Source organism: Phocoena sinus, chromosome 14 (genome assembly GCF_008692025.1).
Source record: "Phocoena sinus isolate mPhoSin1 chromosome 14, mPhoSin1.pri, whole genome shotgun sequence".
In the NCBI taxonomy this organism is placed as follows: domain Eukaryota; kingdom Metazoa; phylum Chordata; class Mammalia; order Artiodactyla; family Phocoenidae; genus Phocoena; species Phocoena sinus.
The window spans coordinates 54,380,349-54,405,355 of record NC_045776.1 but is presented as its reverse complement, the minus strand read 5'-3'; the positions used below and the strand labels follow the sequence as shown (position 1 = coordinate 54,405,355).

The 25,007-nt window shown below is 35.3% G+C and overlaps 1 protein-coding gene across 2 annotated transcripts in view; it reads right to left on the bottom strand.

Moving 5' to 3' along the window:
* Positions 1-25,007, bottom strand: part of SMCHD1 (structural maintenance of chromosomes flexible hinge domain containing 1) — a 130,011-nt gene that overhangs the window by 57,235 nt on the left and 47,769 nt on the right. For both annotated transcript variants that reach the window (XM_032602494.1, XM_032602495.1), the window contains 11 exons: positions 24,503-24,585; positions 24,205-24,318; positions 19,909-19,986; positions 19,710-19,829; positions 15,725-15,869; positions 10,469-10,565; positions 9,022-9,094; positions 6,900-7,039; positions 6,134-6,268; positions 3,936-4,163; positions 936-1,084 (listed from right to left, as the gene is read on the bottom strand). In XM_032602494.1, the coding sequence (XP_032458385.1) occupies positions 936-1,084; positions 3,936-4,163; positions 6,134-6,268; positions 6,900-7,039; positions 9,022-9,094; positions 10,469-10,565; positions 15,725-15,869; positions 19,710-19,829; positions 19,909-19,986; positions 24,205-24,318; positions 24,503-24,585 (1,362 nt within the window). The remainder of the gene's footprint in view (positions 1-935; positions 1,085-3,935; positions 4,164-6,133; positions 6,269-6,899; positions 7,040-9,021; positions 9,095-10,468; positions 10,566-15,724; positions 15,870-19,709; positions 19,830-19,908; positions 19,987-24,204; positions 24,319-24,502; positions 24,586-25,007) is intronic.

Genomic DNA, 25,007 nt, shown 5'->3' with positions numbered 1-25,007 from the left:
AAAGGGTTGGGCTTCCCTGGTGGTGCAGTGGTTTAGAGTCCGCCTGCCGATGCAGGGGACACGGGTTTGTGCCCTGGTCCGGGAAGATCCCACATGCCGCGGAGCGGCTGGGCCCGTGAGCCATGACTGCTGAGCCTGCGCGTCCAGAGCCTGTGCTCCGCAACGGGAGAGGCCACAACAGAGAGAGGCCCGCATACCGCAAAAAAAAAAAAAAAAAAAAAAAAAAAAGTGAAAAAGGTTATTAAAAAAGAGGCAGCCGAGGAACTGACAGGCCAGGGTGAAGGACAGGTTTTCAATATAGCTACTTAAATCTCCCCCTTTTCTATCAGGTGGACTCAGCTTTGAAAATCATCACTAACCAATGAAAGCATTCTTCCTTCTGAACAACACACTGACTGATCACACTGTATCTTTTGGACTTTTCATGTCCGTCATTCTCCATGAGTTTTCACTGTTGCTTGTCCTAGGAGAGCTTTCCTTTATCAAAAGTTCTAGTTCTGACAGATACTAGAGGGTCAATTAAGCAGAAGCTTGTAACGATATTAAGAATTAATCACTATCTTCAGTGAAGCTTTATTCCAAAGACAACCTATTTCCAAAAAATTGTGAAAATTTCTATATTAAAAAACAACTTTGGGGCTTCCCTGGTGGCGCAGTGGTTGAGAGTCTGCCTGACGATACAGGGGACACGGGTTCGTGCCCCGGTCTGGGAAGGTCCCACATGCAGCGGAGTGGCTGGGCCCGTGAGCCATGGCCGCTGAGCCTGCGCGTCTGGAGCTTGTGCTCCTCAATGGGAGAGGCCACAACAGTGAGAGGTCCGCGTACCGCAAAAAAAACAAAAAAAACCAACTTTGGCATGTGTGCTTTGGAGAAAAGCACTTTTGTGGCCATATGCTGAATTCTGAAATACCTCAAAATATAATATGCCCACAAACCTTACTGTAAATGCACTTTCCAAAGACACATGATCATCTTGGAATGAAACCTGGCAATAGCGCATATCTTTTACAGATGTTGGTACTTGTACATCCGGAAGCAGACCCTGTAGTAAGTGCTCTTTGTTAATCTCAGGAGTCCAGTTAACCTAGAAGAAAAATTATATATTTAATAATAATATAAAGCTTAATCTAATGCCTTCCAACTGCCACTTATCTTACCAAAGACTCTTAAAATTATAACCCATCCTCCCCACCTCTAAGGAAAAAGCCCCTGATGACCAGAAATGATGGTCATTCATATATTACTATAATAAAAAAGTATCTTCCTCATTGTCTTTCCTGATAATGTTGCCACCATATCTTTCAATGCAATAAAATAAATATTCCTAAGTCATTTCTTTAGCTTCTGTCACAAGATTATCACTGTGGTCATTATAGTTTTAGAAAAGTCATGTCAATCAAATCATGTGATCAATTCTGAGAATTAACAGTCACTCTGTTTTTTTGAAAAGAATCTTATTAATATAGGTTTTAAATGAGATCTAAGTGGACCTGATTCAGCAAGGTGAGAAAAAAAGTTAAATCCACTAATGTACTTAGCATCCTGGTCACATCTTGATCTTAATCCACTCTGGAAGGTTTTCAGCTCTAATTTTAACTTTGTATCTCTTAAATTCCATATTTTGTTACCTGATCCATTTTTTAAGTTGATTACCCTACACTATCTTTTTAAACTTCCAATCCTTTCTATTTAAGAATTTTTACCTCAACTTTATGCTTTTAGCCTTCTATAGTTGTGATTCTTAAATCATTGATATTCTAATATTTTAATCCTAGTTTATGCTGTTCTTTCTTAGCTACCTCTTTTTAAAAAAAATTAATTTGTTTATTTTTGGCTGCGTTGGGTCTTCACTGCTGCGCGCGGGCTTTCTCTAGTTGCGGCTAGCGGGGGCTACTCTTCGTTGTGGTGCACAGGCTTCTCATTGTGGTGGCTTCTCTTGCTATGGAGCACGGGCGCTAGGCGCGCGGGCTTTAGTAGTTGTCACTCGCGGGCTCTAGTGCGCAGGCTCAGCAGTTGTGGCACACAGGCTTAGCTGCTCCACGGCATATGGAATCTTCCAGGACCAAGGCTCGAACCCATGTCCCCTGCATTGGCAGGTGGATTCTTAACGACTGTGTCACCAGGGGAGTCCTCTTAGTTACCTTTTTAAACCGTATTTTTATTCTTTATCATACCTTTTTTTCCTTTTTTTTAAATAATGGAAGCAGCAAGCAGGAGTTACACAAAAAGGCTTTCTTCTCTCACCCTAGTTGTGCTCTCTCTTCAATGAATTCCTAGGTCAGTTTGGGTTGGCTTTCCTCAATACTGGAGAATTCTCTAAAGACTACAAAACCACTTTAAGCATATACATTTAATAAAAGTATTTAATATCCTTTATTATCAATAAAGGTGCATGTTTTAAAATGTTTGGAACCCAAGAAATGTACAACTACTAGAATTGAGGCAAAATGTGTCAAAAGCTGGCCATGGGCTTACAGAATGGCAAAAAGAAGGTTATATACAGAAAAAGGCTCTGAAGTCAATGTTTCTCCTTACCCTTAACATGAAAGTAAACTGTGGAAACATTATGAGAAAGCAAGGAATCAGTTCAGAAGTTAGGCTGCTGGTACCACTTTTAAACTACTTGCCTTCAAATCTGCTGATAGAGATAAAAATGGCTTGCCTCCCTTCCAAGCAGGATAAGGATTATTTATCTTGAAATCCTCCCTTCCCTCATTATGGAGAGGAAAATAAACTGGCTGGAGCAAGGGTTATTCCAAATAAGATTTAAAAAATACTGTCAGCTGAATCCTGGTAAACAATTCTTTTAAAATATCAGATCCTGTATTTGGAGACTCAGGATGGCTACAGAATACAGCAGTGCAAAAGAGCGGAATTCCCTGGTGGTCCAGTGGTTAGGACTCCACACTTTCACTGCTGAGGGCCTAGGTTCGATCCCTGGTCAAGGAACTAAGATCCCACGAGACACATGGCATGGCCAAAAATAAATAAATAAATAAATAAAATTCATTTTTAAAAAAACTCTAACCATTTTGATTTGGTTCTCTGTTAAGTGAGCTGTTAAAGTTTCAACATATAGATTTACCCTATTAAGGTACAAATGATACATTTAGATGGCAGGTCTATGAGGACCATCTGAAGCTACCGAGAACTGACAAAAGCATTGTCTAAGGATCACACTTTCAGAGATTGCTATACCAATTTCAAATGGCCAAATCAGGACTCTGTAGTTAACAATACTGTTTTACCATTTTCCTTTAACAGACTTTTTATTTAGTGCCTTCAGAATAGCTACAAAAACACTGCTTTGGTTGGGGACTTCCCTGGTGGCACAGTAGTTAAGAATCTACCTGCCAATGCAGGTGACACAGGTTCGATCCCTGGTACAGGAAGATCCCACATGACACAGAGCAACTAAGCCCGTGCGCCACAACTACTGAGCCTGCAAGCCATGACTACTGAAGCCTGTGCTCTGCAACAAAGACAAGCCACTACAATGAGAAGCCCGTGCACCGCAACAAAGAGTCCCTGCTCACCGCAACCAGAGAAAGCCTGTGTGCAGCAGCGAAGACCCAACACGGCAATCAATCAATCAATCAATCAATCAATCAATAAAATTTACAAAACAGACAAACACTGCTTTGGTCAAGTGGTGATCTTGATTCTGAGTATAGAAATACAGTTCATCAGGACTGGAATTTTGTTTAGGTGTCAAAATCATTTTTCTAAGCATGAATTTGTCACACATGAATCATTCAACATTTCAATCTAGTGCATGAAAAAATATCTTATTTAGCCCGGGATTTTATATAACAGTACTATTTTTCTTTGATAAGCTTCTTCTTAGAGGATAGCCTATAAAACTTGTACAGAGTCTTCCAAGCAAGAAAATGAACAGAATTCTTGCAAATAAACAATCTGTTTGAAACACTTACTTTAATTTTCTCTGCTAAAGCTGATGTTAAGTGGATTTCTCTTTCTCCTTCATCATACATTTGAAAAATAAGGTTATGCATAATATCTCCTGCTATCCAATTAACCTCATCCTGATGTTTGATCTGGATTGCCTTTTGTCCTTCTACACTGAATATCTGTAATCTTGCAACATGGCTACTGGGAAGCAACTTAATAGTCTTCTCCACAGGTGCCACATCTTTACAACTCTAGGAAGAGAGGAAAACACAAATATATACTGAATGACGTGCGTACTGAAAACACAGTTTTTGGCTTTAATGGTGAATCTTCCATATTGCTTAAGAATTTATTTCCAACATTATGGGAGATCATCTTATATACTGTTAACATTCATAGATTTTCTCATTAAGAGGATACTACAGTATTAATAATTCCATATTTTATACCATCAACTTATAAATAATGACAGGGGCCACATTCTTAAAACCAAAAACTAGCATATTTGGACTTAAAAGAACTTCCTTCCCCTTTATTTGTAAATTTACTTAAAAGTGTTGCAAACCTGTGAAATTTTAATCATATGACACAGATTTGGTGACCAGCATTTATTAATAAAAATAAAGGTGTAATAAATTAAGAATTTTCCATAAATTGAAGATAAATATTGCAATAAAATATGTTATTTAATGAGCTTCTAGAGCTTTTTCAATTCATTTTACATTGGGGTGAGTGGACAGAGTTGCTTGTAGCTAGATGAGGACTCTAGATGCCCCTAAAGGTTGAGCTGGCGTATTTATAATTTGTTATGGGCATATCAGTGTTCCAAAGATCAGTAACGATGAGCTTGTGTGCTACATAAATTGATTTTAGGCACACAAAATTAAAACACTACATAATTATTTCAGAATCTAGGTGTAGTGCATTCCACAGGATACAAAAAATTCACATAAGTCTAAGCTTAAAATACCTCTACAATCCTATTTCACTCATGTCTCCTTCCTCATCCAGTTCCAGTCATTTTACTGAAGCCCATTCACATGAACAATGACATATTCAAAATTCCTACCTCAGAGTATCAGGCAAATAATCCATCCCCTATTATAAGCGCATCTTATTTGCCTGGTTCAAACTTAAGAGTCACTGCTTTTGGATAATATGTTCTAACTGCAGGTTACAAGATATACCTTGGTCTTTGTCTTAACTGACCAGGACTCTTGGTGTTCTGCCTGTTGCTGCTCTGTAGTATTTACATAATTATATGTAAATGCTCTCTTGCTCTCAAGCCCAGATTTCTCCCTAACTCCAAGTCTTTTTCCTGAATCTCCTGATCTTTTGCAAGACGGTATGCTCAAAAATATGTTGCCCACATTATTGAAAAAAGGAAATGCATAACAAATATTTGAAGATTATCAAATATAACCAGCTTCAAAAGAAAAGAATTAGAATAAAGTCAAATCATTTCATTCTAATGTAAAAAAATAAAAGCTTTTACCCTTTTGAGGCTTAAGATATGTTAGCTGATATATACTTAATAGGAAAAACATTGGTTAATCAACTGATCGGGTAATTTATCATCTACTAACCGTATCAATTATGAAGAAATCACATTTAGGTATTTTACTTGTATAAGTATTTGTTATCCCATTTAGCAATCTTAGGAAACCAAATGCTTATATCAACTGCCTGTCCTTCTCTAGGCTGGCTTCACCTTCAGCCATGATGTATATCCAATAACCAGTATCCTACTGGCACATTAACACAGCATCTCTTTATAGGAAAACACTACTGAAAAACCATGTATTTATTTTGTTAATTATACACACATATTAAATGTTCATATATCCTTCCTTCAGTAGTGGTTCCATAGGGACATTTACCAAACTTTCTAACAAACAAGTGTAAACTGTAAGAAATAAGAGAATAAAATAGAACTGATAATTGTCACATTTTAATATAGGAAAAAATAAATTTTAGGAACATGTAATCAATAATAGCTATAGATATTATAAAAGGTTTGATCAAGAAAATTACTAATATTTGATACAAAATGTTATTTACTATACCATTTCATTTTTGCCTTTTCTTCCCTCTGGCCAGAAGAATCACAAATATCTCATTTTAAAAAGTCAAACAACTTTACATAAAATATTATAAAGCTGTTAAAGAATATTTGTATAAAGACTCAATATAATACCAATGAATAACAGTAACAACTTACAGGTATTTCAATTTTTGCTTTAAGCGTCTGGTCTTTTTTGATATTCTGAACTTGAATTGCTGGTCCTGACAAAATACTGGTTCCAGAACTACTGCAATCCACAACATAGAGTGGAAGGTTTGGAGCACCTGAAAACTATGGGAAGCATACAAAATAATTTAAGACCTCAATCAAATGTAACTTATTATTCAATAACTGTTATTTAAATTTTCAAACAATTTAGTACAGCTACTATTTCCGGCTATAAATTAGAAAACTATAAATATAATTCACTAATATACTAGACAATTTCTGAATGAAAAGAGTAAGTTTCTACAATTCTAGGTAAAATTTGTTGATTTTGGAAGAAAAACCAACTTCCTCAACCATTATTCTTTCTTTTTTTAACACCACCTATTTGGGTTTTCCTTTCCTTTTTGTGCTCTTTTACTCATATTCATTTATCCATCCATTCCCAATCCTAAAGGATATTTCCATCATCCTACTCATAAATTAAATACTTCATCTGAAATGAGGAGGATGGACTAAGGAAGGAGAAGAGAGGAATCTGTAGTCCAATACTTGGCACAGCTGGCATCATTACTGGCTTAGGGATGCTGAAAACTATTGACAATGAGATAGCCCAAAAATTTCTCCATGGAATAATCATTATACAATCTAGATATAATATAAGGCTTACTATGAAGGAGCCAAAAGATATAGTGATTTAGTGATTTCCATTTAGTACCACGGGACTCAAAATCTACATATTCTTATAACAGCTTACCTTACAATGAACAATCAATTTTGGTTGTGCTGTTATATTGTCTGATTCATCCAAAACTTCTACCTGAAATGGGAAAGCTGTTCCATTTTCTATAACTAAAATTTCAGAATCAGGTTTCACTTTCAATCGATGAGGGGGACCTACCAGAAAATTATATAATAAAATAGAGATTCAGGTTTCTAAAACTGAAATGTTAAAACAGCAAAAGAAACAGCTTTTAACATTTCAAGTTTTAATATCTTTTAAATAATGCCAAGAGAGAAAAAAGAAATATCCATGTTTAATCATTTCTATCCCCCAAATGCATATATTCTATACATCATGAGAGTGGTCTCAATTATATTAAAATGTTTGATGTCTAGACTTAGTTTTATGTAACAAGCTAAGACATGGTGATAACTCACGTTAGAAATCACCCAAACGTGAAATACTAAAAAGATCCTGGAAAAAAGTATTCAAGAATAAAAATAAAAGTTTATTAAACTACTTTTTTATTTACTACTTTTAACTTTACACAATGAGACTGATTTCTCAGGCACACTACATACCTGTCTCAGGTAATTTTGTTCAAAGGATCAGTTCATATAATGACATAACCAGATAACTTACTTGTTAGACTGCCCACAACACTTTGATATCCTAAGCAAGCTGCACCACAAGTTTCCTCTAAACTAATAAAAGAGGGTTTCTATTTCTGCAGCAAGATGACCTGATGTGCCCTATAAACACTGATATTTTAAAATACAATTTATGCTAAATAATGGGAACACAAGTTTACAAAGAACAGTTATATCAAAGAACAGTGTTTTTACCATATGCCAACTCTGTTCTCAGAATCCTTACAATGATCTTGATCAAGAAGGTAATATTATTATCCCCATTTTATGGATGAGGAAACTGGGACCCAGAGAGATAAAGTATTCTGTCCAGGTCACATGGCTACTAAATGGCAGACTCAGGTTAGATCCTAATTTTGTAATTTGAAACCTCTTGACCATTATCACTACACAGTCCCACTTCCTACTTTACCACATTTACTCGCAAATTCTAAAAAAATATTAGAACTATCTGGTTAATAAGAATTTCCTTTGAGTAGATTTGAGTAATCCATACGTTTTAGCTAACCTCTTAAAATAAAAGCATTGTAAGTGAGTATTAACACGTAACAATTTTTTCTTATACTTCTACCAATGGGCCAATCTTTACTTCTAAATCAATTCATGCCTCAGGGAAAGCTCAAACTACACGAATTTGTGAAAGGAAATAGCTATTTTGTTTCTTTTCATTAAAACCAGTAAAAAAAGGTCATATATGGACAAAGATATGATCACAGTATTATTAATATTAGAGCTAAAACTTTCATAACAAGTCCTGTTCTAGGTGTTGTACAGCATATGCACTTCTCACTCTGCACAGTACTGTGTTAATGAGAACTCATGCATATTGGAAGTGTATCCTCCACTGAGTTACCACCGAAACCATGCAAAGTAAGGGCTGCCCATATTAACTCATTTAATCCTCACAAAAACCCTGTGAATTACGTATTATCTCATTTTACACATGAGAAAACCGAGGCACAGAACAAGTGTACCTCACTGGTAAGTGTCAGAGCTTAAATTCAAACGCAGAAGGGCCGATGCTAGAATATACTCTTTGAACCTCCACAATAGACTGATTCTCAAATTAGCTGGCTTTTTCTACCCTAACTTTACTGCAACTTCATTTACGAGTTGATAAATCATTATTCAAATTAACAACATAAAAGCATAAGAAACTTTCCTTCTTAAAATGTTATTTAGTTATATCAGAAAAAAGACAGATCCAGTTCTAACGTAAGTCTAATTAGTATATCCTTAAGAACAGTTCCCCAATATAGTTTCAATATTCACATTTTTCTCCCAAGATTATTTTTAGAACTTCACTCAAGTCTTTCTAAACGTTTTCCTGTCTTTTATTTTTAACTGGTCATTTCCGTTAGCACTATGTTTGTCATTCAATGTATTTTCAAGATTTGTACCATAACCAAACCAAAAAAACACTTCACCTTTATAAGTGTCATTATATTTTATCATAAGAATATTATTTAAAAGGTAATTAGGAATATTTCTTAAAGTAATATTACCTGGCAGTAATGTAATTTTCAGAAACTGTGAGTCTTCTTTTAAACCCGGAAAAATAACCTTCAGATTAAAATTCTGTTGGAAAAATTATTTTAATTAAATTCAAGTCCTAAATAAATACTTAAGTAATTTACTACCTCAATTCTGATTTACTTTTTGCTTTTCATTTTCATACCATTATAGAAATCTACTCAGCAAATTTATATTGACTAAAATTATCATATATATGTATGAAAGAGATGCAGGTGAAAAAACTGATTTATATTGCCTTCTTTATAGATAATACTATCTTTGAATTCAAAAGGCATAACCTCTGAATAATTATCAGAATTAGGATGGGCACTATAAAAAATGTGGAAAGTAGTGAAATGGAAAGAACCCAATATCTAGACATATCTAAAAACAATGCAGTGTTCTAGATTAGATCCTGGAATAGAAAAATAATTGTGGAAAAACTGGGAAAATGTTAAAGCCCAGAGTTTTGTTAATAGTATTATATCAATGTTAACTTCTTAGTTTGGATAAATATATAATAGTTGTATAAGATGTTAGTAGAGGAAGCTGGGTGAAGAGTATATGGGAACTCTCTATACCATCTCTGAAACTCTTCTGTAAAACATAATTATTTCAAAATAAGAAGGTTTTTAAAATCTAGAAATCTTTTTAGCAAGTTTATCTTACTAAAGTCAAATTTTCCACGCATTTCAAGTTCTTTTTCCAGAAAAAGCTTAATTCAGAAAGATGTACAGAACTTGCTCTTTAATTTGACTAGGTTATACAATGCAGTACAGTATACAGTACTTAAACTCACATGCTCTATTTTAAACATTATTTTGATAGGGAAAATTTTTAAAATATATATTGAAGGTAATGATACAATGGAAAAAAAGTAACATAATACTTAAGTTACTAGCCACAGTGTTCACATTAGTCATATTAATCTATTAGCTACTTTATATACTTAACTGAAAAATTACCTTATTGGAGTTTGTCTTTACTATCTCTAACCTTATTCCTCCCAAAACACTTCCCTTATCCAAATACCAAACCGAATACTTTTACAGAAGTGAGCTAAAGTTTCTCATATTTTTGTTCCTATTCTAAGAAAAACATTGAAAAATGGAAAAACTTACAGAGAAAAAAGAAGCAACATAGTACTAGATAACTGTTGTAAACGGCTTTGAATGCAAAAAGACTGGAATGAAAATGAAGACAGCTGAAAATATTTAATTCATAAACGTTTAACAAACAACAGCAGCAAATATGCTGGTCTTCTCAAGAGATGTAAATGGTAATGGTATGTCAGGTGACATGATCCTGATTAATTCCTAAGAACCTGACATTACTGTCATCTTGTCACAAAAATAGGTTATTCAATTTTAAATTTCCAATTTCATTTTTACCATATAAGAAATAACATGCATTATAACATGTATGTACAATGCTTACCTTGCCTTGACAAGAGTTTACAGGGCCCTTAGCTGTAACACCTCGAATGACACAATTTGGGCCATTGGTTATTTCTTCATAATGTAAAGATAAACCACTGGAAAAAATAAATTATTTTTTAACTTTCCCTCCATTACCTACAAATAAGCTGCAAATGTTCTTTTCTCTTTTCTTTCTTTTTTTTTTTCTAGCTGTGCCACATGGCTTGCAGGATCTTAGTTCCCTGACCAGGGACTGAACCCGGGCCCTCAGCAGTGAGAACACGAAGTCCTAACCACTGGACTGCCAGGGAATTCCCGCTGCAAATGTGTTTGTCTTCTCATATGACATTCTCATTTTTAATTCATTTTTCTAATAAAATTGTATTTTTTTAAAAGAGAGAAATAAATGAACAGAAGCAAATTCCCATGAGATTTTTACAAAGAAAAATGATCCAACAAGTATTAATAAGTGATACCATTCATGCAGTGAGTAAAGATACAAGGTAGGAAACAATGAAATGCTAGACCATGTATACAGGCCAAAGAAAATGAAACATCCAAATCGGTCAGGCTTAAAGATGTCTACAGACTTTGTCCTGGATTCTTTCAAATCCTTCACCCACAGGGATTTTAGAGACTTTCTGGCACCTATTAAACTGAATGGCAATTTTAGATAAAGTCCAAATAATTAAGTGCAGCCTTGTGCTAATGTAGCCTTGCTAGAATGTATACTGAGACCCTCTAATCTACTACTATGAGTAATGTGATTCCTAAACCACCTCTGACCACCTGTAGATACTTACAGTGTCAACATTTTACTCTGTAAGGGGTAAGGTGATAAAAAAGGAGGAAAGATATACCATGACGGAGAAAAGACCTAATTTTTCTGAAGAATGAAATTAAATATTTAGATATCATCTGAATAAGCTGTAAAAATTAAATAACATGGCTTGTTTGAAAAAAGCTGTAAAGAGGCGTGTAAGGTAAAATAAACTCCCTGAGAAAGATGGACATTAACCACAGACATCTACTTTCACTATCTCTTAAAGCCTCACTAATATAAGAACAAAGGGATTCCTTTTATTTACTTTTAAAGGCAAAGATATGGGAGGTATGAAAGAAGAGACAAGGACAATAGAAATTATCTGCTAGAAAAAAGGACAGACAAGTGGCAAATGACCTAGTATCGTCCCAAGAAAACTGAACTGTGAAACAGCAATGGAAGAAGCTCAAAACCAATATATACCACAGAATTCCCAGGTACCATTAAGGAACTGGTGTTACTAGGTACCCCTAGAAGCAGGGCCAAAAAGAAAGGTCAAAAAAAAAAAAGGGGGGGGCTTGATTAAAATTTCGATCCCCAGATCTCCCCTCTCCACCTCTGGCAGATGACTGGAAAATTATTCTCTGAAAAGGTTTAAGCAGAGAATCTGTGAACCTGGGCACAAAAAGTAAGTCGCAGGAAAGGGTAAAATACTAAAAAGAATACAAGGGTAATCCTGAACGGACCGCATGTGGATACTGAGACCTTTTCATTCCCATTCCTACCCTAGTCTTGCTCCTGGACTGGCTAGGAACCTGGACAGCCAAATTATTCCCCTCCAGGCAAGAGACTAAAGATTGTTCTTTGAGCAAACTACCGAGCCCAAGAAAAAGACCTCAAGATACAACAGGATTTCCCCCAACAAAATGTTACAGACAGATCATCCTGTAGTGGAGTTCATACTCAACAGCCTCTCCCAAACTCTCAGGATCTCCTATGTGCATTTTAGTTCTCCATCAGATATAAAAGCAGATGACCAAAGATTAACCAGATATATGAAGAAAGAGATCAAAATCCAACAAATAAAAAGCAACTAACTTGGAGACAATAAACATTATCAGTGTAGGTAACTTTTTAAAAAAAACTACCATTTATTTATCAGCAAAAAAAAAAAAAAAGTATTACATTCATAAAACAAAAACAGAATCTACAAAAGAACATTCGGAGAACCAGGAAGAACACTTGGAAATTAAAAATACAGCAAAAGGAAAAACTCAATGGAAAGATATAAACATAAAATTGAGAAAGTCTGTCCAAAAGTAAAAAAAAAAACACAGAAAGATTAAGAAAAATGGAAAAATTAGGAAAATCAGAGAACCAGTCCCAAAGGTACATCATCAAATAAATAAGGATCCCCCCCCGTCAAAAAAAAGAGACAACCATGATGATGCAAGGTAGAAAATGAAGTACTTCAAATAATGAAGAGACCTATACAAAGATGTACCATTATAAAATTCTGCCCTGTTGAGAATTAAAAGTGGGTCCCTATAAGCTTCCAGACAGAATACGTAGGAAACATAAAAAGGAAAGTTAATCATAACAAGTTTAAATTTATCAGCAACAGTAGAAGCTAAAAGGCAAAAATGGAGCAATGTTTTTATAATTTCGATGGAAAGTAGTGTCCAACTTTCAATTCAATCAATCAAGTAGAATACAGACATTTTCAGAGCAATAATTTTATCTTACATGTAAATCCTTTCTTAGGAAACTAGTGAATAATGTACTCCAGCAGAAGGTAAAGGACAAGGGATTCTTTCAAAATTGGAGACGCAGGGAAGGTTAAATGCTAAATAAAATAAGCTACTTAACAATCTCACAAATTCAGGAATGTTTCCTCAAGGACCTGAGAGCAAACTCTATGAAATTTAATCATCAATAAAGGTAAACCCCTATCTCCCAGTTTCCTGGGCCTAACTCCTGATCAATTGACTCCAAATTGCAAACTCTACTCCCAGTCATAAAGATACTTAGCAATTTTTCTTGAAAACATGAATGTGATATATTTTATTCACTTACCCATGTTAACAGAGTAAGATTTCCTTCCTTGCAATCTCTATCAGATTGTGATGAGAATCACATTCTGGTTTACTGATTATTCAATCACAAAATTGTCTTCTTTCTCTTCTACCTTTGTGAAGAAGTTTTCTAGCTTGACAGTAGGTTTTGTTTTTACTATATTTCCCCAACACAAAAGACAAAGGGTATTCCCAGGATGAAGGTGAAGGAAGATCACAGAAGGACAAATGTAACGAGCGTAAGAACAACTGATCCAGACCAGAGCACATGGCAAAGTTCCAAGAAAGATGTCTACAAGAGTATGAAACTGAGGGACTTCGCTGGTGGTGCAGTGACTAAGAATCCGCCTGCCCTTGCAGGGGACATGGGTTCGAGCTCTGGTCTCCGAAGATCCCACATGTCGTGGAGCAACTAGGTCCGTGAGCCACAACTACTGAGCCTGTGTACCACAACTACTGAAGCCCATGTGCCTAGAGCCCATACTCCACAACAAGAGAAGCCACCACAATAAGAAGTCCACGCACCGCAACGAAGAGTAGCCCCCACTCGCCGCAACTAGAGAAAGCCCACATGTAGCAACGAAGACTCAATGCAGCCAAAAATAAATAGAGAAAAAAAAATGAAACTGATAGGTTATCTATGTACCAAGCATCTTGAGAAGACACCAGGCAACTGGCAGAGTTACTTAGCAAAGAAAAAAAGAACAACAGTTGTGCAATGAAGAAAGTAATTAGCGCTTACGTAATCATAATAAAGCAAGCACTAAATACTGATCAAGCCAGAATACAACTTTAATGAAGAATGTGGGACTAGGAAGGACGTTTATTTGTAATGTAAGTGGCAACAAGAGAGTGTGTCCTCATCTTCCATAAGTCAAGAGATAATGCTTAAAACTGAAGAATCAAGAAGTAACAATATAAAGTTACTTAGATATGTGCAATAGGTACCAAAACATTCAAGTAAGAAAGCTGAAAGTGGTTCTGAGAAGTCGATTGTGGGTGGGGTGGAGAGGGCAGAGGAATTACTCTTTTTTTATATAAACCTCATCCAACTATTTGATTCTTTAGGCTATATGTGTGAATGATTTTTTGTTTAATTTAGTTAACACTGAGAAAAAAACAAACAAATTTACTGAAGGTAAATTCACATAGCCAGGCCACCAAGATTTTTTTTTAAGCCCCAAATCTTAATTACCAGTATGTATGTGTGATAGAGACTTTGTGTGTAAGAATGTCCTATCAAGGATAAGAAGGAAGTTTAATTGAAAACAGGGGTCAACTAATGCACAAATATTTTCCATTTGTGACTAGACATTACTTTTAGTGTTTCTTATTAAGCACATAGATGCTTAAGTATTCAACTCTTCCATTATGGTTTAATATTCAAATGAATATAGTATGTCAAAATCACTTTTTGCAACTCATTTTCAATATTTTTTGTAACTGTTTTGTTTTTCAGGAACTTAACCATGGTATAAATCTGGACACTAAACTAGTCTGTGAGCTTCTAGAAGGCAAATACTATGCTCTTATTCACTTCTGTATCTCCAGCTGGCAAATGCCTGGAATACAGTACGTAGTCAAATGATTAAAAGAGTGAACAATTACAACAACAGGGGAAAAAAGTACACAGCAATAGCAAAAGCATACATTAAAACGTGGGCCCAGGGACTTCCCCGGCAGTCTAGCGGTTAAAACTGCGCTCCCGCTGCAGGGGGCACGGGGTTCAATCCCTGGTTAAGGTATGATCCTGCATGCCTCGCAGCGCAGCCAAAAAAAAAACCAGTGTCTCCAAAAACGACAAATTTGGCAGAAATTTGGAAAACAAGAATTCTTCCTAGGCACCTCAAAAAAAGGTAATGGAAAACAATGAACATCCTCAATTATATAACTGGACACATTGTTTTTCAGGGCTATTTTTTAATATAAGCCAATCATGTCACTCTATAGAGCTATTAAGTAAAGGCAAATTCTAAGGAAGGACCAAATTTCCATGGAAAGTGTAAACTTTATTGCTATGGTTTTAAAAGCAAACCAAAATAAATTTTATTAGCAGGTTAAAAACCTACCAGTAGGTAACCACTAAGTTTAAATGGCCATAATTTCTAAGTAAACAACAAAATAAACATGGTATGGTTTATAAAATTGCCAGGAGAAGTCATATTATACTTGCAAAAAGAAATGGACTAAGACAGAACTATATCAGTCTCACCCAAACAACTGTAACAGTAAATTCAGTCAAAACAAACTTTATTGAGGTAATGTATGTATGACACTACAGCCACAGAGAATAGACTGGGACTAAACAAATCCCCCAGATATCATAAAATATCCACTAAGCATTTTAAATAATAAATCTGAAGTTAACCGAACATAAATAATTTAAGCTAAAAAAAGAAAAAAGTGAATACTTAGCAAATATGAAAACTCAGATTACCTTGCTTCAAAAACTGGCTGAATATCAGTTGATAGTTGACTAGTATGACCAAATTCATCCTGAAACTGCAGAGGGATATTGAATGGGACTCCAACACGAAAAGGAAGATCCAAAAGACCACATAAAAATTTCTCTGGTTTACCCTCTTAATAAAAAAAAAATAAACATGAAAAGAAAATTCATCGGTCAGAAGATTCATTGTAGGTAGAAACATCCATTATATACATGGAAGATTAGACTACAATAAAGATGGCATTTTAAATCTGTGCAAAGTTTATATAAATTATATCTATAATCCACCTCTGAAAATAATAAAGTTACAACTTTATCTCACACCATGTATAAAAGTCTAGAGATAGAGATAAATGTGTTTTTAAACTATGAAATTTTCGAATATAATAAAGGAATATGTTTATAATTTTATCATAGGAAAAACTAAGGCAAAACACAATACTCAACAGCTATACAACGATGTATTTGATAAAGTTCAAAATATTTTATTAGGGCTTCCCTGGTGGCGCAGTGGTTGAGAGTCCGCCTGCCGATGCAGGGGACATGGGTTCGTGCCCCGGTCTGGGAGGATCCCACATGCCGCGGAGCGGCTAGGCCTGTGAGCCATGGCCGCTGAGCCTGCCCGTTTGGAGCCTGTGCTCCGCAATGGGAGAGGCCACAACAGTGAGAAGCCCGCGTACCGCAAAAAAAAAAAAAAAAAAAAAAAAAAAAAAATATTTTATTAGATACAAAGTTAACAGAGAAGCTCTATATGAGAAAATACTTGCAACGTATGCAATAAAGGATTAAAATCCACAATACATTAAAACTTCCTATAAAGACAATAGTTTCAAGTCATCCCCTGGGAAATTAATAGAAATGCCAATTCGAGGGCTCACATCATCCTACTGAGTCAGAAACTCCAGGAGTGAGGCCCACCAGTCTGCAGTTTAGTAAGCCCAGCAGGTGGTTCAGGTAAAACTTAAATTTGAGAACTACAGCTTTACACTATTAAAATAGGCATAGTAGGCACTTCCCTGGTGACACACTGGTTAAGAATCCGCCTGCCAATGCAGGGGACACGGGATTGATCCCTGGTCTGGGAAGATCCCACATGCCGCAGAGCAACTAAGCCCATGCACCACAACTACTGAGCCTGCACTCTAGAGCCTGTGAGCCATGACCGCTGAGTCCAAGTGTCACAACTACTGAAGCCGGCACGCCTAGAGCCCGTGCTCCACAACAAGAGAAGCAACTGCAGTGAGAAGCCTGCGCACCACAATGAAGAGTAGCCCTCGCTCCGTGCAACTAGAGAAAGCCCGTGCACAGCAGCAGCAAAGACCCAGCACAGCCAAAAGTAAATAAAATAAATTTTAAAAAATTAAAAATAAAATGAAATAGGCATAGTAAAGGAACAGGTTTTCACAGATGACAATATCCAATAAAGGCTAGAAGAGGTACACAACCTAATAATTAAATAATGTAACCACCAACTAGGCTAAATATTATAATACAGGTTAGCCAGGAATGAGCATAGGGAAACAGGAACCCTCAGTCTGTTGATGAGGGTACAAAACCTTTTGGGAGGGCAACCTGACAGTAAATATGTATAAAATGTTAAAGCACACACACTGCAGCTTGGCAATTCTACTTCTTGGTATCCACTCTAGAGATATTCAAGCACTTGTACACAAAGCATCATAATTTTTTTCCATATAGGAATGTGATTTGTAACAGCCAAAAACTTGGAAACACCTGAAATGTTCATCAAAGAAAACTGCTAAACTACAGCATGTCCATACTGTAGAATGTTCCACAGGTGTATTTAAAGAACATGATAGATCTGTATGTACAAAAAGGAACACTCCCCAAGGTGGTTGTCTGATTAGAGAAGGCAAGGTAATCACAGGCACTTAAATCAGCTCTCTAAAACCCCATAAAAATGTGGCACTACAGAGATTTTTTTTAAAGAGGCCTAAACCTACAAAAACAATGAACAAGAAAAAAGACAACAGTAACAGAATTTGAAAGCTGGAGAATATATGGGCAAGTATAACTGACTTAGCAGAAAGATTCAAGAAATCAAATCCTCAATCATCAACAAAGCAAGCAGGGAGCCAATTTAATTCACACTATATAACACTCAAAAGTCTCAAGAATGGCTCTATCAAGTAGGAGTGAAATTGAAATAAAAAAGGAAGACTTGTTCAAGTTTGTTTGAGAAACAGTTCCTCAGATCCCCACCCCTCAACACACAGAGCCAGTCAACTGCCTTCCTCATCTTCAGCAATATCTGGAAGGTTTCTTCTCCAGGAAAGGTTAAGAGTTGGTCCAAGGAGTAAGGGACACAGCACTACTGAAAGCATTACAGTTTACTGAAAATAGGAAAATCAAGTGAAAGATCAATACTGAACATGAGCAATCCCACTCCTGGGCATATACCCTGAGAAAACCATAATTCAAAAAGAGTCACGTACCACAATGCTCACTGCAGCTCTATTTACAATAGCCAGGACATGGAAGCAACCTAAGTGTCCACCAACAGATGATGGATAAAGAAGATGTGTACATATATACAATGGAATATTACTCAGCCATAAAAAGAAACGAAATTGAGTTATTTGTAGTGAGGTGGATGGACCTAGAGTCTGTCATACAGAGTGAAGTAAGTCAGAAAGAGAAAAACAAATACCGTATGCTAACACATATAAATGGAAACTTAAAAAAAAAAAAAGGTTCTGAAGAAGCTCGGGGCAGGACAAGAATAAAGACACAGACATAGAGAATAGACTTCAGTACACGGGGAGGGGGAAGGGTAAGCTGGGACAAAGTGAGAGAGTGGCATGGACATATATACACTACCAAATGTAAAATAGATAGCTAGTGGGAAGCAGCCACATAGCGCAGGGAGATCAGCTCAGTGCTTTGTGTCCACCTAGATGGGTGGGATAGGGAGGGTGGGAGGGAGACGCAAGAGGGAGGAGATATGAGGATATATGTATACATACAGCTGATTCACTTTGTTATACAGCAGAAACTAACACACCACTGTAAAGCAATTATACTCCAATAAACATGTTAAATGCTGGCACCCAGGTGTTTACACTCCACTCTGGGAAATCTGAACAGCCAAAGAGAAAAAAATCTAGAATTCTCTTATCATAATCTCCCCAAATGATATAAACACTCTCGAATGTTCTATTCTTAACTGTGTGCAAATAACTAATAATGTAAGAGAGCATCTAATAGAAAGGACCCAGAGCAGACGTGAAAAAAGGCAACATGGAGGAAACAAGCTATGAACAAAGTCTGAAAGCATCAAGAAAAAATGCCACTATTATTAATAGCCTCAGAGAATTAATAGATACTGAATCCATGAAGTTGGAGAAAATACTTTGAAAAGGGAATAACCAGAGAATATTTCAGAAACTAAAAAAATTATAGCAGAAAGGAAAAATTCAATAGCAAGTGTCGAACATCATGTTAAAGAAGTCTCTTGTAAAGTACAGAAATAAAACCAAGAGATGTAAAGCAAAAAAAACAGTATTAGTACACCAGTCAAGAGGTCCAACGTCTTAACACTAGATGTTGAAAGAAAAAACAGAGTAGGAAATCAAAGTAACTCAAGAAAAATCCCTAGAATTTAAAATTTCAGAAATTGGGACCCCCCACACACACAAAAAAATTATCCAAACTTCTGGGGATTGCGGAAGAGGGAGGATAGGGGCGGTTGGACTGGGAGTGGAGGGTGTTTAACATGCAAAAGTTAGGAATCAGAATAACTTTAGACTCTACCAGTAACAAGGGAAGCTAGAAAACAATGATGCTTTCAAAAGTTTATAAGGAATATGATTACCAAGCAGAATTATAAAGCCATTCTAAGACCAAGATGGTTATACAATTGGTCAAACACCTTTTATTAAATCACCTGTTTTCCTCTTGATTTAAAATGCCACCTTTAGCATACAGAGTTACATATTGGTGTTTTGCTTACCTTTGACAGAAAATTTAATTGCTTTAGATGGTAGTGGTCTTCCTGCATAAGTGTCTGCATTACTTTCATTCAGTACAACTTGTAATTTCAATGTATAATTCCCCAACTTTTGAATATTTTCTGGACAAATTAAGAAGAAATTAAAATTCAAGTAAATGTAATACTGATAGAATTTTTAACATTCAGAATAACAACTCACCCATTTTTTTAAACCAGTAAGGCCATTTTCCTCCATGTTGACTAATATGTGAAATGATTTCTTTATTTCCATTTGGAGCTTAATAAAAGAAAAAAATTTTATATTTTGAGAAATTAAATATAGAACATGAATAAGAAATGTCACACTGGCATCAAATGTCTACCTGCTATACATTTTTTAAGGTAGTTTTGAAACCTCGAAAAATCTAAAGCTATCCTATTCAAGTCAATAGCATAATGAAAATTTATTCATTCAGCTGATTAAAATTCCTTTAGTTCTATTCTTAAAAATGTATCTGTAAATAAGCTTAACTGGCACAAACAAAAGAATATAGAAATAATTTTCTTTTGATATTGAAAATCATTTCTTTAAAAGTTTTCTTCAAGAGGAAAATAGCATACTTTATTTACATAGAGTAATCTCTAAGACCTAGTGCTCTATTAAGAGAAAAAAGCAAGACCTAAAGTAGAAGAAAGAAAACAAATAGAAGGATGATATCACTTCTCTGAAATATTCCTTGTTATTTATTTTTGACTTTGGAATTACATGACTTAAAATATTACCAAAATAGAATTAAAATAAAGCAATTCATAAGCAAAACCAAAATGTAGGTAGGCGATATGACCATATTAAAATTTTTTTTTTAATTATTTCAACTGACTTCAACTTTAGAATATATAACTTTAAGGACAAATAGCGCTTCAAAGAAGTCAAATTTAATCTAATAGTACTATTAGTAATTTTATAAGTATCACTATTTTGAAACTATGTTATAGGATAAAGCAGTAACTAACTGTTAATGTTGTTAAGAATCAAGATTTTCAACATAAAAGAAATGAAATCAAAGTGGTTAAATAAAAACTCAGAATATTGATATGAATTCATTTTTTTTTTTTTCCAAAAATATTCATGTTTAGCTATCAATCGAAAAGGCTTAGAAACAATTTCGCCCAGTGGCCATGAGCAATCCTAACACTCAGGCCTCTAAATGCCATTCCCCACTGAAAGGAGCTGGGACAAAGAGAGTAGCATGTACATATATACACTACCAAATGTAAAACTGATAGCTAGTGGGAAGCAGCCACACAGCACAGGGAGATCAGCTCGGTGCTTTGTGACCACTTAGAGGGGTGGGATAAGGAGGGTGGGAGGGAGACATAAGAGGGAGGAGATATGGGGATATATGTATATGTATAGCTGATTTACTTTGTTATAAAGCAGAAACTAACACACCACTAAAGCAATTATACTCCATTAAAGATGTTAAAAAAAGAGTAATGGGTGTATCGAGGTTTAGGGTAAACATGTACAAGAAGATTCTAGGATGTCTTGAGCCAGAAAGCAAGAAAGCTCAAATCAAAGACAAAAAAGGGTCTTATCAAGAGGACAGAGGAGCAAACATGAAGGCACATCAAAATCAAGGAAGCATGTCAAATCTATAAAACCCCATACATTCAGAAAAACACATTTATGAAAATCAAAAAAAACAGCCTCTGAGCACCACAGTACTGTACCAATTCCTGACTGGTAATTTGCAATTAAAGAAAAAGGATTAAGCCTTTATACTGCCTTTCCTATAAAAGCTGTGTTTCAGAGTAAACCAATGACCCTAACTGAAATTTATTACTAACAAATAAACTAGGAAGGATAATAAACTGGGATAATAAATTAGGAAGAAATAAAAGAATGAGGGGATCACCATTTTGCATACCAAATAACTAAGCAAAAATCATTAATGGATGAAACCATTACATCACGGATGAAAGGAGAACTTTATAATCATATTAGCCAAGTGAATTCAATAATCCATTTTAGCAGCACTAAAAGTAGGACAATTAATTACACTCATCAAATGCCTCTTGAGGTAATACCCTAAGAAACACAGATTCGCTATGGAGTATGGATTCTTGCTTTAGGGGGGAAAAAATGGTGAACCTAAATCTGTTTAAGCTTTTGGGGTAATTTCCAGTCCTCAGGAAATAGATCAAACAATGGAACAAGTTAAATGACATTCCAAAGAAACAAATATGTGAAACACTCTACAGTAAAGTGTACATTTAAAAAATAATTGAATTATATATACTTTAACAAAAAAAAATCTTCTAATTAAAAAAAATATATATATACAGGCAGACCTTAGAGATATTGCAGGTTTGGCTTCAGACCACCACAACAAAACAAGTATCGCAATAAAGCAAATCACATAAATTTTTTCGTTTCCCAGTGCATATAAAAGTTATGTTTATACTATACTGTAGTCTACTGAGTGTGCAAGAGCATTATTTCTTTAAAAAAATAAAATGTTCATATCTCAATTAAAAAGTATTTTATTGCTAAAAAATGCTAACCTTCATCTGAGCCTTCAGCAAGTCGTAGTAATAACATCAAATATCACTAATCACAGATCACCGTAACAAATAATGAAAAAGTTTGAAATGTTGCCAGAATGACCAAAATGTGACACAGAGACATTAAGTGAGCAAATACCATTGGGAAAATGGCATTAATAGACTTGCTCAACACAGAGTTTCCATAAACCTTCAATCTGTAAAAAAATGCAGTATCTGCAAATGGCAATAAAGCAAAGCACAATTAAATGAGGTATGCCTGTGTGTATTTTTGTTTTTGTTTTTAAATAAGACAGAGGCAGGAGGGTCAGAGTCACAGAGAGGCTGGAAGATGCTACACTGCTGGCTCTGAAGATGGAAAGGGCCACAAGCCAAGGAATGTGGGTGGCTTCTAGAAGTGGAAAAGGCGAGCCTTCCCTAGAACCTCCAGAAGGAACACTATCCTGCTGACACTTTGATTTTAGCACAGTGAAGTCCACCTGGGACGGATGACCTAGAGAACTGTAAGATAATAAACATATGTTGTTTTAAGCCAACAAAAAAAGTTGGAGAAATATAAAATAGAGTGTCACAGAGGCCAAAAATAAGAGTACTGCAGTAAAATTAGTCAAACTGTTCAATGCTGCCGAGGCTAGTAAGACATTTATACAATGAAAGTATATATGACCATTGACTAGTTTATAAATGTTGGAAATAAACGCATAGTGAATAAAACATCTTTAAACATCTTTAAAATCCATGGACAGACATGCAATATATAGTGATAGAACAATTATTGAAAATATAAATTGAAAATACTTTCAGGCAGTCAAGACAAAAACAACTGACAAAGAAAACCGTAATTCAAAAAGAGTCATGTACCAAAATGTTCATTGCAGCTGTATTCACAATAGCCAGGACATGGAAGCAACCTAAGTGTCCATCGACTGATGAATGGATAAAGAAGATGTGGCACATATACACAATGGAATATTACTCAGCCATAAAAAGAAACAAAACTGAGTTATTTGTAGTGAGGTGGATGGACCCAGAGTCTGTCATACAGAGTGAAGTAATAAGTCAGAAAGAAAAACAAATACCGTATGCTAACACATATATATGGAATCTTAAAAGAAAAAAAAAAAAGGTTCTGAAGAAGCTAGGGGCAGGACAGGAATAAAGACACAGATGTAGAGAATGGACTTGAGTACACAGGGAGGGGGAAGGGTAAGCTGGGACAAAGTGAGAGAGTGGCATGGACATACATACACTACCAAATGTAAAATAGATAGCTAGTGGGAAGCAGCCGCATAGCACAGGGAGATCAGCTCCGTGCTTTGTGACCACCTAGAGGGGAGGGATAGGGAGGGTGGGAGGGAGGTAGACGCAAGAGGGAAGAGATATGAGAACATATGTATATGTATAGCTGATTCACTTTGTTATAAAGCAGAAACTAACACACCATAGTAAAGCAATTATATGCCAATAAAGATGTTAAAAAACACAAAAAACAACAGACAAGTTAACAAACAAGGTGATTCAAGTTAGGAAAATACAAGATGAGCAATAATATGCAGTTCTTTTCCTTTACCAAAGAGTGGGCCAGGATTCTCATCTGAAACAAGTACTTCTGGCCCATAGGTTCAGAGACACAGTATTTTTGATTTAGAAGGGATCTTAAGGATTATCCAATCAAAATTCCTATTGTACAAACTACTACATGTATGCACATCATATCTTTATTTTAGCCCACAGCTACCTACATAGGAAAATTCAGAATAAAATGTAAAAAAAAACCCTCAGAAAACATTTGTTTTTTTAATATGAATTATTCACACTTTTGAAACTCCTAACTTTAAACAAATGTACTATCTATCAGATTGCTAGCTCATAATTACACAAAGATATTAAAACATATGTTATATATTTAAGAACAACAATAAAGATCCAAATTAGTTTGTATACTTACAGTGTAGTATAACTTTGAGCTCAACCAGGAGTTTCTTTGACCCTCCATGACTTGTTCCTGGAAGCTTTTGCATTGCTTCCCCCTTTTTATTCAATATTTCAATTCTTAATGCACCTATCAGTCCAAAATTAAAAATAAGAATGTCTGAGTCACACCCAAAGAATCTGATGAATCTGCTAGGTCTTCACACAGCACTTTAATTTTTCATGGTCTTTTACTATGAAATGTAAGATGTAAGAAAAGCATTTTTTCAGTATTTAAAAACAGACACACACACACAAAAAACCCAAAAACATACCAATGGGGGTTCCAGCAGGCCTAATCTCATTTGGCAATAATTCATCTCCTTCAGGCCAAGTTACTGACAATCTATCAGGGAGCCTATTATGAAACCAGCATATTAATTATTCATGAACTGTGTTAATTATGGTCTTATTTTTAAAAATAAAAGTTACTAGAAATTTTAATATTTATTTCTAATTTTTTTTGACAGGTTAAATCTGAAATCCTGTATGATTAATACTGTAAACATTTCCTTCTCCTCAACCACTGTTGTGGCTACAGAGTAAGACAAAATTTCCTGGTGTTAACAGCCAGGAACTGTGCTTTTTTTTTTGAGATTTTTCTATTCATTTATAGTACAAGCTACCTTTGGGAGACAGGATAAACTCTACAAATAAAAGAATTACCAGTGAGATTCAGTAGAAATCAAAATGACTACATCATTAGCTATACAAGAGCCACAAACCGTTTTATTTTTCGATTTCCTTTTACTTCTTTTGTACTAATCTTTACCTCTCAGC